This window comes from Pangasianodon hypophthalmus, chromosome 4, assembly GCF_027358585.1.
Source record: "Pangasianodon hypophthalmus isolate fPanHyp1 chromosome 4, fPanHyp1.pri, whole genome shotgun sequence".
NCBI lineage: Eukaryota > Metazoa > Chordata > Actinopteri > Siluriformes > Pangasiidae > Pangasianodon > Pangasianodon hypophthalmus.
This window is the reverse complement of record NC_069713.1, coordinates 25,987,451-26,005,793: the sequence shown is the minus strand read 5'-3', so window position 1 is coordinate 26,005,793 and position 18,343 is coordinate 25,987,451. Positions and strand designations below refer to the sequence as shown.

The 18,343-nt window shown below is 38.0% G+C and overlaps 1 protein-coding gene and 1 long non-coding RNA gene across 7 annotated transcripts in view; both read right to left on the bottom strand.

Moving 5' to 3' along the window:
• Positions 1–18,343, bottom strand: part of astn1 (astrotactin 1) — a 281,516-nt gene that overhangs the window by 207,028 nt on the left and 56,145 nt on the right. For all 6 annotated transcript variants that reach the window (XM_053233344.1, XM_053233343.1, XM_053233345.1 and 3 more), the window contains exon 3: positions 868–1,261. In XM_053233344.1, the coding sequence (XP_053089319.1) occupies positions 868–1,261 (394 nt within the window). The remainder of the gene's footprint in view (positions 1–867; positions 1,262–18,343) is intronic.
• Positions 6,047–18,114, bottom strand: LOC117597084 (uncharacterized). Its single transcript, XR_008301610.1, has 3 exons — positions 15,729–18,114; positions 15,540–15,628; positions 6,047–15,447 (listed from the first exon to the last, which is right to left on the bottom strand). It is a non-coding gene; the product is annotated as an uncharacterized LOC117597084 (long non-coding RNA).

The window sequence follows — 18,343 nt, the reverse complement described above, 5'->3', positions numbered from 1 at the left end:
GTTTTCAGCTAACAAGGCCGAGACTTGCGAATTTCACATCAATGTGAAAATAACTTTCATCATACCAAATGCATTTTTTATTTTTTTGGGCTGAGAAAGCAGAAAAGTGTAGTATTCAGTTGTCTTCTGTATGACCATAACAAGTGGGCAAAAACAGCTAAACTATATGTGTTAGCACCTCTAAAGATTATGTAATTTTCAACATAAAACATTGTGTTAACCCAATTGGTGCATTTGTGTGAGCAGGTATGAGGGGACTAAAAGGCTTGTTAATTAATAGGTTTTGCAATCATACAAAACTGAGAAAAGAACAGCTATAGATCAATGTACACAAATTGTGTGAAAAGATGTCAGTATATCTGAACATAAAGTAATAGAAAAATCAGTGCTGCATGCACTTAAACTGAGCTGTCAGCTTGTCCATTAAACCATGGCCATATCTTCTTTAGAATGTTAGAAATTTTCTTACAACACAATATAACCAAAACTTAGGTGAAATTTTATTTTGAGAAAAAACTGCACATGGATTATGATTTCATGACCTTAACCTGGTATCTTGTGGCCAGGGTAAACTTACCTAAACTAAACTTATCAGGTTGGTACAAAGAAAAAAAAACACACACATTTGTTTCCTGGCTTTTTTAGACATATGAAATAACAAGTAAGTTTAAGCATAGCTCTCTGATCAGTTGAATGTTTCTCCAGAATTAAAGAGGAGCAGCTCTTGCACAGGGTTTTCTAGCTCTTCCCAATTTTTTAAATAATGTATGAGGTATAAGAATATCTTAGAGGCTTGAAACACAACAGATAGTGACAGTACAGTGACTGCCTCCACCCATCTTAAAAAAAAACAAGCCTAGAACGCACCAGGGGTGAGATCCACGTTGGCCTTGTCATTACAGCCGTGAAGCGAATCAAGTGTGCGCGTCACCTGGCTGGCGAAATCCTCACCACCGTTCATGCACTCACGCTGCAGGTGCTGGCGCAGCTCACCAATGTCGTACTCATAGCCATCGAGAATTGGCGTCTCACGGATACTGAGGGTGCCGCTGGCGTTGGCACCCTGGCACCGGGAGTTCCTTAAGCTCTCACGCGCCTGACCACCCAGCAGCACAGATGGGATGTAGTGAATCTCGTTAGCTGCCTCGGCGCTCGCGCTCTTCTGAGGCTGAGGCACCCGACGCCTCTTACACCAGCGCTTCCGTGTGTACAGGATCAGCACCAAGCACAAGATGGAAAGCAGTAGAGCAATCATCCCACCCTGCAAAGAGAGACAGAGAGATAGACCAAATGAGAGAGGGAGAGCGAGAAATAGACGAGAAGAGAAAGGGACAGTGGACAGAGGGGGAAGAAAGTGGGAAAATGGCAGAGGTGAGTGAGAGGTAACGTGTGGGAGTAGATATGAAAAGATAGGAAGAAGAGTAGGAGAGAAATGTAGAGAGATAAAATTGGAGGAGTGAGAGAGACATTGAGACAGGAAGAAGAGAAATTGAGAAAAAGGGAGACAGGGGAACACAGAATAAAAATGGAAAAATTCAAAATGAGTAGGTAGGATGTACAGTAGGTAGGATGAGGAGAGAGAAGAGAGAGAAAAAAATATGTGAAGAGCAGAAGGGAAAGATGGAAGGGATGAACAACAGAGAGTAAGATCAAGGCCAAAGCGAGAAAACCAAGCAAAAAGGAAGACAATGACAAACGTGCACACAGAAGATAGAAAGAGAGAGAGTGAGAGGTAGACAGAGCAAAAATGGAGAGAGAGAGAAATCAGAAAGAGTGAGAAGAATAAGAAATACGAGAAAGTAAGTAAGTAAAAGATGCTAAGCTTAGGATAAGCTAACAGGCTGATAAAACACCCAAATAATTCCATAAACTGAAATCCAATGCCACTCTAGACATGGGAAAGGCAGCAATTAGGGACGCCATGTTGGAAATTACTAAGACCCCAATTCAAACAAAAGCAGATAGCTGAGCCTAAAGAGAAGCCCCTTAATCGCCTCTCTTTTACACTGAGCTAGAACAGCAAGAGTACACTCAATTTGCATAAGTTGTTTGCCTACTTACCTAGTCAAGGGCGATAATGAATGGCACCTTAATGAAGGTCACTCATGTTGCATTTGCATGCGCATGGGAAAAGTCTTGAAACTACCATAATTTATTTTGTTTTGTTTAATGTTTTCAAAGTCATTAAGCCAGTTTCCTGTTTGTGCATGATACAAAGTTAAGTACGTGACCGAGTATGCATCGGCTAGAGAGAACGTGGGGAGAATGGATGGTTGAGGGAGCTCAAGAATAAAGAGAATTTCTGATGCACATTTTTCCCATCATTCCTGAAAACATAAGATACGTAAAAGTCTTCCAATTAGCAACTGAAAGCCAAATGGAGCCAATTGATATTTCTTAAGTTTCATGATAGAAACACAAGAAGGAACCTTCTTATGCAACTTTGTGTAACATAGCTTCAAAAAAAATTAAAGTTTAATCATTTACTGTGTGGTCTTGAGGACTGGCAGTAAAATGGACAGGCGATTCTCCATTAAAGCTAATGAATGTATTTTATAATGTCTGCCAACGGGGCAGTGACCTCAGACATCAGCACAATGTGCACAATTTACATCTCAACAACATGCCATGTAAGTCATTTGCTACTCGGAAAGACACAATGTCATTTTTTAAATTGTGTACTCACTCTGGCCAACTTTACTTTGAAGGTATTATTCCCTCCTGGTGATATTTGAGTGATTAATTAAATTTTCACATGTCAAGAGCATGTTCATCTTGAGTTACATTCATGAACCATAATCTTCTTCTTCCTAACACACATAGCATAATTGTTTGAAGCTTTGTTGCTGTCAGCTACTGAATATTAACTGGTCTAAATGAGAAAAGTAAGAACCTGCATGTACCGAGATCAAAAAGTGAAAACGGTTTTTTCAGTACCCATGGTCCACCCTTAAACTGCGTGTATTGTGCTCAAATTAACTAGATGTGTGAGTTATCCACGACTGGTATGGTACTTCATGAAGATTTTGTTAATAAACATGAATTTTTAAAAATGAAGCAGAAACTGATGTTCTGCAGGAATATATAATCACTTGGCTGATAGGATGTCTCATTTGGATGGATATTACATTATAGCTAATAATAAAATTCCCCTATGGTGGTTATAAATCTTACTTCTGGAACCTGATACAGAAGCACCATCGTTTCTACCTTCATCTTTCCTGGAAGAACCTGTGATGCTGCCAATACAAGCACTGTTTATAGCAGGGGTGCTCATTACGTCAAGACAACCACTGGTCAATCTTCTTAAAAGGCAGTGTAGAACCCCAGTGTGTGAGAGTGTGGAGGAAGACTCGGGAGACAGGCAGAATTTTTGCTGCGCTCTGGACTCGCGTTTATTCAGTCCGCGATTTTCAGCACACTTTCAAATACTCAACAAATCCAAAACAATTCAACCGAAACAGGTCCATCCCGGACTCGCAGCTTTCGCTCCGTCAAGTTCAAGTTCACGCTTTGCGGCATGTGGGCGTGTGCATGTGTGCGTGTCTTGCAAGCTCTGCCAACTATATCACACTCACTCTCTCTCTCTCTCTCTCTCTCTCTCTCTCTCTGGTTACAGCAGTTACTGAACGCACAAAGAGACACAAATAAGACTGGCGGTAATAAGACACAGGTGAGAATCATCACACGGTACCTGCCGGTTCGACCCGCCTCCTCTCCGTTCACTGCTGATGCTCGACCACGCCCCCACTGCTGTATATTACTTTTGTGATTTCTTTGAATGAAAACTGATTGCGTGAAATTATTATTAAAAACAAATCCCTCAAAATAATTTCTCAAACTCAAATTTAGAGTGTATGTGCATATTTTACATGGTGGATCTTACCATAATAATAATAGGAAAAAGTAGATCTCTTGTCATAGAAGTGTGAGCACCCCTGGTTTATAACATTAAAACTACGTACATGCAACTTTGGCAATGTAATACAGAATTTATAGCACTGAAACTCTTGGCACCTTGGTAATATTAGGCAGAACGTTCTTATGCAGATATCTGTAATGCAGCTTCATCAGATTAAAAGTGAAACTCTCTGCCCTCCCTACAGTCCTTCCTATGCACTAGTGATTACATACCACAAATGCTACGGGAGAAAAACCATCCCAACACAGTGTCCGCTTACAGCCCCAGAGTCAACAGCTAATCAGTTTTCTCTAATTTAATTTCCTTCCAATCTGTCAGTGTGCATTAGCCAAATGAGCAGCTTACAACTTTATGGTGGAGAAAATTAGGTAACACTATACACAGGAGTTACAGGAGACTTAAAATTAGAGGAGACAGGACAGCGCTTTATGAAGGAGCCCTATTAAAGTCAGACAAAACATCAGATGCTAGCAGTGTGTCAGCCTGTAATCCAATTAGCAAAGATCTACGCCAACCTGTAATCTGTTTGGTGGAGAGCCATGACATTCCACTGCATACTAACAAAGTCACTGATGCACAACAACATAATGACAATACAAGAATTGTTATTACATGTATCATGACCTCATGCCCAAGTGCACTTTCCCCCCAAAATTCCCAGTTTTGGATTTACTCCTCAACTGTAACTGTCATTTGATGGCCTGGTGGCCAAACATGGTGGGCTTAATTTAAAAAAAAAAAAAAAAAAACACAATGCACTCTTTTTTGACTACTTTGGATAGGCCAATTTTTTCATGTTTGTGCTGTGTTGCTATTTTCACGGTTAGAAATGAATGTACAGCACTGGAAAGAATGAAGCTGCACAAAAAGGGGTGTCACTACCTTCCAAGACCCCTTCTTAACTCAGACGCAAGCATAAGATATTTTTGTGACTCAAGTACAGTAGGTTTTGTAGATATGCACTATTTACAGTGGATATAAAAAGTCTACACACCCCTGTTAAAATGGCAGGTTTTGTGAAGTAAAAGATGAAAGATAAATCATGACAGATCTTTTCCTATCTTGAATGTGAAATTGTAATGTATACAAATAAAGTGAAAAACAATCAGAAACTTTTTTAGGGGAAAAAAGGAAAAATAAAAAACTTATAGCAACCTAGCTGCATAAGTGTTCACACCCCTAAACTAATACTTTGTTGAAGCACCTTTTGATTTTATTACACCACTCAGTGTTTTTGGGTAAGAGTCTATCAGCATGGCACATCTTGACTTGGCAATATTTTCCCACTCTTTTTTGCAAAAACGTTCTAGATCCATCAAATTGTGAGGGCATCTCCTGTACACAGCCCGCTTCAGGTCAGATTTTTAGTTGGATTCAGGTCTGGGCTCTGGCTAGACCACTCACATTGATCTTCTTTTGGTTAGGCCATTCCTTTCTTGATTTGGATGTAAGCTTTGGGTCATTGTCATGCTGAAATGTGAAATTCCTTCTCATCTTCAGCTTACTAGCAGACATCTGAATGTTTTGCACTAAAATTGACTGGTATTTGTAGCTATTAATGATTCCCTCCACCTTGATAAAAGCCTCAGGTCAGGGCTGAAGAAAAGCAGCCCTACAGCATGATGCTGCCACCACCATGCTGCACCGTGGGTATGGTGTTCTTTTGGTGATGTGTTCTTTTGCACCAAACATACCTTTTGGAACTATAGAATTATTATACCTTCTGGAATTGGTCTCATCAGACCATAACACATTTTGCCACAGAGTTGTGGTGATTTAGTGGGGCTTGGATGTTTTTTTGTGAGAAAGGGCTCCTGTCTAGCCACTACACCATAGTCCAGACATGTGAAGAATTGTGACATGTGAGAGATTGTTGTCACATGCAGAGAGTAATCAGTACTTGTCAGATATTCCTGCAGCTCCTTAAATGTTGCCGTAGGTTTCTTGGCAGCCTCTCTGGCAGGTTTTTGTCTTGTTCTTTTTAACTAAGCTTCTATTTTAACTAGCATTTAAATCTCACCATTGCCAGACCCATCATAAACATAGTATGTACCCCCTTCCCCAGTCCCAGTGCAAATTTTATGCATGTAACCTGTTAATATTTTTAAAGGACCAATTTATTAACATAATAGTTACTATCAATGCATTCTCAGTCAGATTTAAACTTCACATGAGGTCAGATCACAAGATATGGTGCATTTTCACCTTTTATTCTTCTTGATTTTCATTTCATGCTTTATTATGATTTCTACATTATCATAAGATCCAATAATTCTACATATGCCTACATATTTAAAACTGTAAAACTGTGAAATAGTTTTTTGCTGTTGGAGCTGGTGTCAAGCAAATTACCTAGATACAGGTCTCAGGCTTAGGTCACTCGTGCATGTACGTAAAACAGTTTTTAAGATGTCATAGGAAGAAAACCCCAATTCCCCTGATTTTTCATATATTTTGTTTATCTGCCAGAATTTGGTGATAGTGACATTCAGACAGCCACAAAATTATGGTCCTTGCGAAAGTCATGGACATCGCATTATACTGTGATATACAGATTCGAAGAAAAGTTTAAGCTACACCATGATATAATTTTTTTTGCACATGCCACCTACTACAGAATATTCAGATTTCCTAAACAGGAAAACAAATTGGTATCTATCAGTTCTGAATGATTTATTCTTAAGTAATAAGTACCAGCAAACACCAGTAAATGTTTATATTAGATTTTGATAATGCGCTTTTTGTTTTTGGTAGAGGTACTGTGCAACATCTTTATCTGATCTGGGTACCATTATTATAATAAATGCATGTGACCAGAGGAAATAGCCTTTCCATTCCTGGGTGAGCCTAGCCATAAAACAAGGTATTATAACCACTTAAACTCTAAGTGCCTACTACTAAGGAAAGCCCATAGGGCAAAGGAAAAGTATCACTAGGTCACATCCCAAATGTCTGCTTGTTGCATTTCCTGGAGTGTTTCCATCTTTGAGTTAAATGGTATATGTGGAAAGCAAACAGGGCTAGACTCAAATGATTCCTGGTTCTTGCTAAACCCAAGGGTCTGTAGTGATCTCAGCATTGTGACGTATTGATATCATTTTTGTCTCTAAAAATCATTTTATGCACTGTAAATGATAAATATCTTTTTATAACCTGAACGGGTATAGTTTTACAGCTAACTCAAAATTTATAGCGAGACACTCTTAAAATCAGAGAGATTGTGACTCTAATCTCTTTAACAGGTTTTAACTAGCACTAACATTCAAGCAGAATGCACTGGAGAAAGGATTTCCACCAAGCTCTCTCTGCGTAGGTGTAGCATAATTATGTCTTATGCTCAGACAGAGAAAAATGCAAGAATTATCAGATCCTCCTTCTCCAGGGTCCCATGGTCTTCTCCAACTTTTTACACTGAGCATTGTCAGTTCCACTTGCAATGTCCATTTTATGGCTGAGAATATTTTCTATCATGATTGACAAACCGTTGAAACCCATTTGAAATCTGTATTTCTAATACAGTTACAACACATATTACCACAACAAAGAACTTGCTGTCCATATATGAAGTACAGAAGCAGGTTCACTTATAAATAACAGTGAAGAGCACACTAGGAGGTAGATCTGACACACTCTGATTCAGACGCACTCTATACTACAACCCTACCTGTGTATTCAAACATACAAGTCACTTCCCATAGTTAAAATGGTTGTGGTGGTAGAATATGAGACTAGAAAGTGTTGTTGAAATTAAATGCTGTGTTGTCTCCACTTTATTCACATGCATTCACATGATCCTTCGTTTAAATTTTCAAAGTGGTTTCCACACTAGAGTGAGTTAATGTCTTAACCTGAAGATTAAGACAGCAATTCACTTATAGAGTCATACCTCTGTGAGATGATAGTGAAAGAAAAAAACAATTATAGCTGAAAGCTCAAAAAAAGTAGTAAGGTCTGGGAGCAATTTCTTAAAACGAAGGACAAAGCAGTCATATGCAACATATGGAAGTCTGATTCAGCTATTCCATGATATGCTATTGCATGGTATGCATGCTTGTGCACCTGCAACTAAAACCTCCTATCATTAATTGTGAACACACTGCAGCAACATGGTAACTAAACCATAGCTTACTCCATCCCCATGCTGGAGTTCATTGAGGATATGTAGTTCAAAATGTGATGTGATATTAGAATGAGCTACGGTTAATGTTATGGCACCAAATTAATAAAGCCCACTATATTAAAAGTTACTAATGCTAGTCACTAGAATATTATAAACCATACCAGTTTATGTTTATTAAAAGCATTTGGCAGACTACTTAGAAAAACTGTTGAACATTCAGTAGTCAGTAGTAGTAACATTCAGTTATCCTGTAACAGAGTAACACTCAATAGCTAGGTACGCAAAACTGGTTAATATTAGCTTAAAGTGTTATATGTGTTATAAGTGTTATAATATCAGCTTACAGAGAAACACTCAATAGCTAGGTACGTAAAACTGGTTAATATTAGCTTAAAGTGTTATATGTGTTATATGTATTATAATAGATAACACTTATAATGCATTAAGTGATGTACAGTACCTAAAAATGATTTTTTATGTTGATAACAGTCATCATAACTCAACCTAATCAAATCAAATAAAGTTTTATTTGTCCTGACGGTTATTCATTTTCTGTATTTCAGAATAAAACAACACTATATAGAGGATGACTTTATTCTGAGAATGTGCTCTTGTTAGTGCACTACTCGATGCAATCCTGAATAAGTTGGTCAAGGACACAAGACCACTCTCTAGCTTTCAAGATCAATGCTTCCAACAAAGAACAGTAACAAGATGAAATAAAGTTAAGCTATTCCTCAAGTTTTACTGATTTACTGATTATTTTACTGATAAATAAATAAATAAATAGAATTGCCAAATGTTAGTGGACTAGATTGGACTAGTGTGCAGCTCTTCTCTTTTAGCTGTACACTGCACTAATTAGGCATGTTGAGGCAGTGCTCATCAAAAATGCTCATCAACAACCTTTTCCCATTACAAATACTAAACGATAATTAAAAATCTGAAATACAAAAATTGGGAATCGGAACACAGTCAGAGAACAAGAAGTCAAAAACACAGAACAAAGGCTCGGTATGAACAGGCGGCAAAACACTGAACAATACTTCACACAGGACAAAGACACACGGGGGGTTAAATATATAAACTAATCAAAGGTGAAACTGAAAACAGGTGCAGGCAAAAAAGACACGAGGGAAACGACAATACAGTGGAGGAGACAGGACGTGAACCAAAACAATACACACATGGCAACGTAAACATACATAAAAACGCAGAGGTTTTTCTCGAACTGCGTACTAGGGTTAAATGATCATTATCTGTTTATTGCAATGATTAAAAATACGATTTTTGGAAAATAAAGAACTTAACATTATTAATTTAATTAATGTAATTATGAAATTATTAATTTAAAAATCTATCCATACTAGTTTGGCTATATTTTGAATAACTAAATAATTTCAGAGTCCACAGAAACTTTGCCATTTAAGACAGAAACCTGACTTCATGTACAGGATATTCGCCTTTGTCTTCAACCCTTCACTATCACAAGGGGTACTTTTTCCTTGTCACTGCAATCTTTCACACCTTTAATGCCTTTTAGTTAAAGATTATCTTTACTAATTTTTTACCTAGAAAGGTACATGCAGTGGACCCTTAAAGTATCACTCTAAAAGATCATTAAAGTGGTCCTTAAGGTCCAATTAGGTACCTTAAAACATTTTATTCAACATTCCCATTACTATGTAAAAACACACACTAAAGGTACAATTGATGTACTCTTGACTGTACCACTCCACTGACAAAGAATAATACAGTTTAGCACACTTTTTTTATGAGTGTTTCATCTCTCTATAATCACAACTAGGCTGAAGTTGGCTTCTTATTCGCCAGTTCCTTGCTCAGGTTTTCTGTTCCCCCTTAAAAAGTCCAGTTAGGATCTTGGGCCTGTAGATGCCGCCTTAAAGCACATTCATTTACTGTATCACTTAAGCAACTAAATAAATGGGGCAAATCTGCTTATTTCTTTTGTCATTATCTCCTTATTCACAAAGTGTCTCCCAAATTTGACAATCACATATGAGATGCGTACAGTTTAACACACTATCAAAATACTCAATAAGAAGAAACCAGTCTCAGAAGGGAAGCCCTACTCCTCAGCTCAACTGTTGTGCGAAGCTCTTTGTGTTGAAAACATATAGATTGTTAGGAATGAGCATATAGTAAGTAAGAGCCTTGATATGAACATAACATAAGACAAGTTTATAATCAAGGCAGAAGTATAAGTCTCTGGGGCATCAAGGTTAGATTATTCACTTTAGCAAGAAGGCGAACACTATGTATAAACTGCTCTAAGATGAATAAGCAAGAGGAACCACAGCAGGGGTGGGGCATCACAATTAAAATATCAGTGTCATATCAGGAAAGTCCAGAGAGCAGGAGAAGTAACAGCAGGGGAAGTATACTGCAATCTTGCACCAACATCAGCATTAGGATCTTTTGCCATCATCAATTCAGGCAGCATATGTACAGCGTGACCGAAAGAAAAGATAGACTGTTATTGTGCCACAACAGATTGGAAGGGATGTTGTGGGGCGATGGTAGAAAAGTTTATTCACAAAGAAAGCATTCAAATCCAAATCACAACTACCAGAGAAAATACAGAGGTATAGAACCACTAAAACTAACCCTATCCCCACTTTCATCCTATGTATATCGGTACATATGTTTTGTCTGCTAGTGGGGGTTCATTTTTGGGCTTGGCTGCTGTCTTCCATTAATGACCACTGGACTGGAGCAAGTGTACAGCTAGTAGGAATTTCTTGGACAAGAGTTTGTTTGGCAGATTCAAACTGTAAGTGAGAGTGTATCAGCTTTTGTGTTTTTGTGCCTGGTCTGTATGTTACTATGAATTTTAACTCCTACAAAGAGGAATAGGTGTTCTCCTCCCTCCAACCAGTGATTGAGTTGAGTAAAAGCCAAGACTGCCTCATTCTATTTCAGGGGTGATGAATGTCTGATGAAAAAGTCAATAAAAAGTGGGCTATGTTGGGGCTATATTGGGACTAGAGGTCGACCGATTGATCTGTTTCGCCGATTAACTGGCACCGATAACTGCTTGCTGGAACTATCAGTTACCGGCTAAAATCCACACCGATAGTTTTTCCCGGTTGCGTCCGCTGCGGGAGTGGCTGAGAAGGGTCCGCTGTCATTATAATGTACGAGAGCAGCTTCTAGAGGCGAAATAAAAACTATCACTGATGCCTCGTGGTGTTTGTTTTGATGTGAAACTACACTCTGCTTGGAGCAGGATACTTCAGATGCGTATTTAAAACACTGACAACGAAAAGGTATGTATATTAATAAATGCTGTAAAAATATATGTTGCATATTGTTAGTTCATGTAAGCTAATGCATTAACTAATGTTACTTTTTGGTTCAGTTTGGATGTATATCTTTTATTTACTTTAATATTTATTAATAGTTAATATATATTTATTTAATTTCAATTTAAATCAAAATAAATTATAAATGTGTGACTGTATCCCTGTAAGCCACAGACGATGGTGGCAAGGAAAAACTGGAGACGATATAAGGAAGAACCCAGACTCAAAAGGGAATCCATCCTAATCTGGGTGATAATGGATAGTGCAATTATAAATAAATCCCTTCTATAAGTTTGTACTACATGGACAAATAGTGCAATTGTGCAACCAGTAAATTCATTACAGTTTTCACACGAAGTCTGTTTTGTTGAACCTATCCACTGTGCACTGATGGAGACCTGAGTGCAAAACTGCTCGCAACAACTGTAGCCCCAAAGCCACCACAGCAATCGCAGTCCCAAGCCATCACAGTACAACTCCTCATATGAGATCCCCAAGCCATCTCTGCGGCCTTCAAGTGACACTACCGCGAGCAATCCCAATTTTTTTAAAAACTATCAGTTGATTAATCGGTTATTGGCAGGTACTGCCCAACATAGTTGTCGGTATCGGTAAAATCCACTATCCGTCGACCTCTAGTTGGGACAAGCAGGGGAACCCAGTCACCACTGTGTTGTTTGGAGATATAAATGGCATGCTCTCTAAATGAAACAGTTCCACATTGACATTCAATGGAATTGTGCACACGGTAATCTTGCCTGAAACTGGAGTGCAACCACAGAGCTTGTACAGGTGTTGGGAGACTAGGGAATTAGAAGGAATTAAATGTTGAGTTTGCTTGCAAAATTCTTGTCCATGAACTTGCCAACAGCAACAGAGTTGATCAGGGCTATAAGATAAAGATCTTTTGAACCCCAGTCCACTGATATCAGAACACAGCATTTCTTGTTTCAAGTGGAGCAATAAAGAATTGACTCACCTGTTGTTGTGCAAGTTGCACAGTCCGCTCAGAGGTGACCTTTTATTCCACAATACATACAAGGTCCTTCATCTTGACTGTGTTGTTTCATGTGTCCCACTTTCATGGGTTCTTAAGTGAAGGCACTGTTTGATGAATCCCACTCATCTTTCTCAACACAATGCCTTGCATGATCACGGTTGTCAATACCAGCGGCCACTTGAAAGTACTGTGCTAGGGAAAGGTTATGATCATTATAATGCCAGTCCACTTGCAGATTTTAATTTAGACCTGTGTGGAAAGTCGAAGTGCAGAACTTGAGTACATAATGTCACTCAAACTTTACCTTGACTGAGGCTGAGCAGTTTTTCCCCAGCATCTTTTCCAGAAGTCAAGAGATCAAAAACTTCATGAAATTCTTGTTCTAGCTGCACATAAGCTCATAAGGCAGGTGGCTGATCAGTGGTGGAAAGCAATGTTATCCCACCATGGCTTTTGGAAGGGTTATTACTGATACTTAAGTTACAGTCATGTGTGACAGAAGAGTACCATACCCAACACAGCGTCCATGACAACCTTCATCCTTGATAGGAGAGTACCATACCCAACACAGCATCCACGACAACCTTCATCCTTTCCCGTTGTGCAACCTATTACTTCTATCATGAGGACTACAACCTCCTGTTCTATTCAGATCCTAATCCTGGGACCTACATCACTTTGCTCATATGCACTAATTGATTGCTAGATATTACCAGCCTTTCTCTTTTACATACAGTACAATCGTAATGAACTAGTATATTGCTAACCATTGGCAACACCTCTCTAACAGGGTTTCAGCCTCATCGTGTTCTTAAACTCTGAAATCCTTGTCCAAGCCTGAGGATATGCACTGATGGAGACTAGAAGGTACTTTTGTAATTCACTCTGGATACGGGCATCTGCCAAAAGCTGTAAATGTAAACCACAAACTTACAGTCAGGTCCATATGTATTTGGACAGTGACACACTTTTCATAATTTTGTCTCTGTACACCAAAATACACCACAGTTTGGAATGAAGCAATCAAGATGTGATTGAAGTGTAGACTTTCAGCTTTAATTCAAGGAGTTTAACAAAAACATTGCATTAACATTTTAAGAATTACAGTCATTTTTTATATAGTCCTTTTTAAGTTCACAGGCTTAAAATTAATTAGACAGTTGAATGATAAGCAGTTTCATGGTCAGATGTGGCCTGCTTTCTCATTATTTCATGAAAAATTAAGGACATAAAAGGTCCGGAGTTGATTCCAAGTGTTGAATTTGTATTGGTAGCTGTTCATGGGAACTCACATCATCAGTAAACACCAGTGACCCAGTTCCATTGGCAGACATACATTCCCATGCCATACACTGCCTCCACCATGTTTGACAGATGGCGTGGTATACCTCCTTGACAGTGTTCTTGACTTGGCTAGATGTTTTGAAGGGGTTTTTCTTCAGTCACCTGACCTCAACCCAATTGAGCATGCTTTTCATATACTGAAGACAAAACTGAAGGCCAAAAGACCCACAAACAAGCAGCAACTGAAGGCTGCTGCAGTAAAGACCTGGCAAAGTATCTCAAGGGAGGAAACTCTGCCTTTAGTGATGTACATGGTTTCCAGAATTAAGGTAGTCTTTGACTACAAAGAATTTGCATCCAAGTATTAAAAGAATCCTTATATTTATAATTACAGTAGGTTGGCAACCAAAATGACCCTTACTGCAGACGGGGAACACCGCTGCCACCGCACACACAAATTTACACGCGGATCTTCGCAAAATCACCGCCAGGTGGTGCAATGGTTTTGTTTTATTAAACCACAATTAGAGCTGTGGATTTGTTTGCATTTTTGTTCTGTTATTTCACCAGATCCGCGAGCTGTGTGCGCGTCTGCGCCAACCGCAGAGAACACAGCAAAACATTAAAAACATTTAAAATGTTATAAATTATGTTAAAATTATGATTTTAAAAAACTTAAAAATCAGGTTTTAAATTCACGTGGCATTTATGTAAACAATTAATATTTTCTGTATTAAAGAATCCCTTTACTGCTGCCATCACACAAGAGAAAATTTTTCAAAAACGCTAGTGTTCAGTTGTCATGGAAATGAGAAATGACAGGATAAGTGGGTTTCACTTATTCTTAAAGTTTTCTCTCAACAAAATATTATACATGACTTTTCTTGCTTGGCAATATATTTGAGCTTATGTATTAATAACAGTTTGAGTCTTGGACAATAAGCTCTGTTTATTCCTTAAGGAAAGAAAGATAAGTGATAATTAGGTTTTAGGAATTAAATTTATTACAAAGAAAATGGGAACATTAAAGCAAATTTAAAATAATTTTTTTCTAAGTAAAAAATGGTTAAAAATGCAGGTGCCTGTGGGAAACAGCATTCCTTAGGGAGGGTAAGAACTCATTGACTCTGTCTTTAATGCACTTTTGGTCAGTGTTGGTCATGTTGGGGAACCTCTGAGAAAGATAAAGTGCCTTAGGTTCATAGGCAATGCAGATTTGCCCCTTGAACCATCCCAGTTGGTGGTCGATGCCCACTCTTTTGTTCGCTGCTCTAGTAAAATGGCATGGAACGTCAAACAGCCATATTGATCCGGCCGTCCCTGACGCTGTATCATTAGAATCTCTAGCTGCTATGGTGAGGGAAAAGAAAACTGGAGTTCGGGATGACGTTCAACTTCCAGCTGGTGTTGTTGGCGTTGGACCTGCGGTGACGACAGAAGATGGTGTTTACCTATTGTCTGCATCTCCACTCAGGCTAGCAGTGACCTCAGTCAGACAGTCTGATGTTGGGGGGTGGGCATAGTCGTGTTGAGTCCTCAATGCCTCTGTTGCAGTTTGCATCTCTTTTAGGTACCTCATTACAGCCACATGGGCCTGGACGAGCCCGTTGTGCGTCGTTTTTAAATCTGCAAGAGCTGCTTTTGCGTCTATATATTCCTTCTTGCAGACACGGTGCTCCTTGCTCAATGCCTCAATCTCGGTATTCTGTCTCGCTAGCTCAGGCCTCAAGTCCTCTACCACATTTTCTCTCTCGAGGTGTCCAGTGTTTGAAACTTATTCAGACATGACACTTCCCTATATTGGAAGACAGCAGATTGTATTAACACACTATATGCATTGTATTATACAACATACATTGTATTATACACAAATAAATGGCAGCTTACCGTTCTTTCTGGACCATGCGCTTCTTTTGTTTCATCCGGCTCTCTACTGTCGGTTTAGGGAGGGGGAGTCTGTTTTCCACCAAAGGTGTCTATCAAGATAGTGTAATGATTACAGTGCAAGTTCATAGGTAATATTAAAACAACAACCAATGTCAGTATAATTTTTTTATAGCCATTTTGAATTTTTACCTTCTTTGTGTTCCTCATCCTGCCACCATAAAATGATGCGGTGTTCATTTTCGTTTCACTGAAATGGTACAGGTATTCCTTAGCTTGTCTCAAATTAGTAATGTGGCACACACCATCCTTCACTGTAAACACGGAAATTAAATCTATAAGCTGCACTGCACAGTAACTTTCTGCTCACCGGGCTTTGCCGTATGTCCACCCAAGTTGCTTACACATCTCCTGATGGTGCTGGTTGATACTCGCAATTGCAATCGGGACTGCAGCTCACTCTGAATATTTCTAGCAGACCGCTCATCATCCTCATTCAGTATATTATCAAGAGCGTGTAGTGCTACACTACAAACAAACATGCACAAAGTTGTATACGATATCAGCTTGATTGTATACATGTCAGCTGGATCGAGAAAAGAAACATACCCGTACCTGTTCATTTTCAGTACACTTGTTTTTTTTTGTTTTTTTGGTTGCAGGAGTCCGAAGATGACAATCATGCTGTTGGAGGCGCACACACCTGACTGCAATCAGAAACCCCTGATGTCAGTCAGGAAGTGTTCGGCTCTCCGCATAGACCTAATCTTGTCGCTAATCTTGAAAGAGATCTTCGTCATGGCTGAATGTCTGGTAGAAAGACTTGCAAGACCCAAGCTCCAGGAGTAGGACTATTAGTAGTTGCCAATCTAAAGAGGCTGCACCGTCATTTAATATGGTGCTAAATGTTATGATAATTGTGCTGTTGAAACAATGAATTGACTTCAAAGAAGTGATGTAATGTATCAATACATATCAAACAATTATGCAGCTATTCAGTAGGAGGCAATTCAAGAGAAACGGTAGGCTATAGGCCATTTGGTGTGTGCTAGATTTACATACAGTATTAAATACAGCAATAAAATTTTGAGAGCCTTTAAACCAGTGTACTGCCTTCTATTTTTCATATTTATTAATAAATTGAGTAGACATTTATTAATTATTCATTAGTAATTTGTAGCAACATAGTCATAGAAGTAAATTTTGTAATAATGCTATTTAAGAATTTATCATGAAACACGCCTCAAGTGTCATTTAATATAAGGGTTAAAGTACTGTACGAGGTTGTACAAACTGTTTAAAATATTTGCACTGTTACCAGATATCTAAATGTTTTCTTCTAAATGTTTTTAACATTTCTTTCTAAATGTTTTAGAATATCTAAACTTGAACATTTACCAATGAGCTGAATGAGCAAAAACTTTTATCATGGGTTAGGATATAATGCTTAATTAATAATTTTGTTGTCTTGTTCATTATAAGGTGACTAAGTTTATAATCAAATGCATTCTACCATAATTCACACACGTGTGTAGGCTTATGTCAGGTAAAGTGGACCATAAAGTCAAATGGGCCATTTAAGGTTGGAATGTCTTAAAACTCAAGTTTATTGCTCTGACTTGCTAAGTGCAACTTTTCATTTATAATATTTATATAGGCTATTCATAAGAAATGTTTGAACAAATAAAAGTAAGGTACTGTGAATGGTATCTTGATGACCTTAGAAAAAAAAAGTGCTGACACAGAGAGGGGTTTCTGACATTTCTTGGTGAAAAACATCCGCCAGCACCCGACAAAATATACTTACAGTATGTTTAAAACACTGATATCAATACTATTTGTAATGTAAAAAATTATTTCTCATTAAAATACTGACATGCAAGTCATGAACAAGTATATTCATAATATTATATACATTCATAAAAATATAAACCATTCTAAATATTTTAATGCACATCCACAGATTTTCCCCGATTTCACTCTAACCCCACCCACCTTTCACAGCCGCGCACAACAAGAAATGTGAAAGGGCAAATGGGAATAATGACAAAAGACTTAATGAAGGCTCAGAGGATGAGTTTATTTAAACCATCCTTTAAGGTTTCTCTAAAAAATTCACGACAGGGTCTTATAAATGTTTATCATCCATCATTGCCATGTTGACAGTCCACAAAAAAAATTGCATTTCAGCAACAGTTCAATTTAATTTTCACACTATTTGTTTGTTTGAGCGATAAACCTACAGAGATATTGGCTTAAGTTTAAAAAATAAAAAGTTGGCTTTTGTTCAGTACCATTTTACCTGAAAACTCCTGCAACAATGCATAAGCAGCAGCAATACTCCATAACAAATAACATTAATTAGGATGATCAAGATTTCAAATTGTCATGTTTTCAGGCATTAACCCAGTATGTTTCACAAGAGCTCTTTCCTGCCCAAATGCTGAATTTGCGGAATTTTATATTTATAAATATTAAAATATATTACATATTAAATAATGTAATAAATATATATATATATATATATTTTTTCCCTTTTTTTATATTTTATATTTATAAATATTAAAATATATTACATATTAAATAATGTAATAAATATATATATATATATTTTTTTTTTCCCTTTAATAGAGGATAGTGAAGATTATTCCAGAATCAAACTCAGTCCCCTGTGTACAAGTACCACTGCGAAACGCTGGAGACGTGTAGCCCACTACACGACCTCCACTCACATATTGCATTCTTCCCCTGACTCTCCATTCTTAAGAACTTTAGCTGCTGTAGGAACTTTTGTAGTCATAAAAATT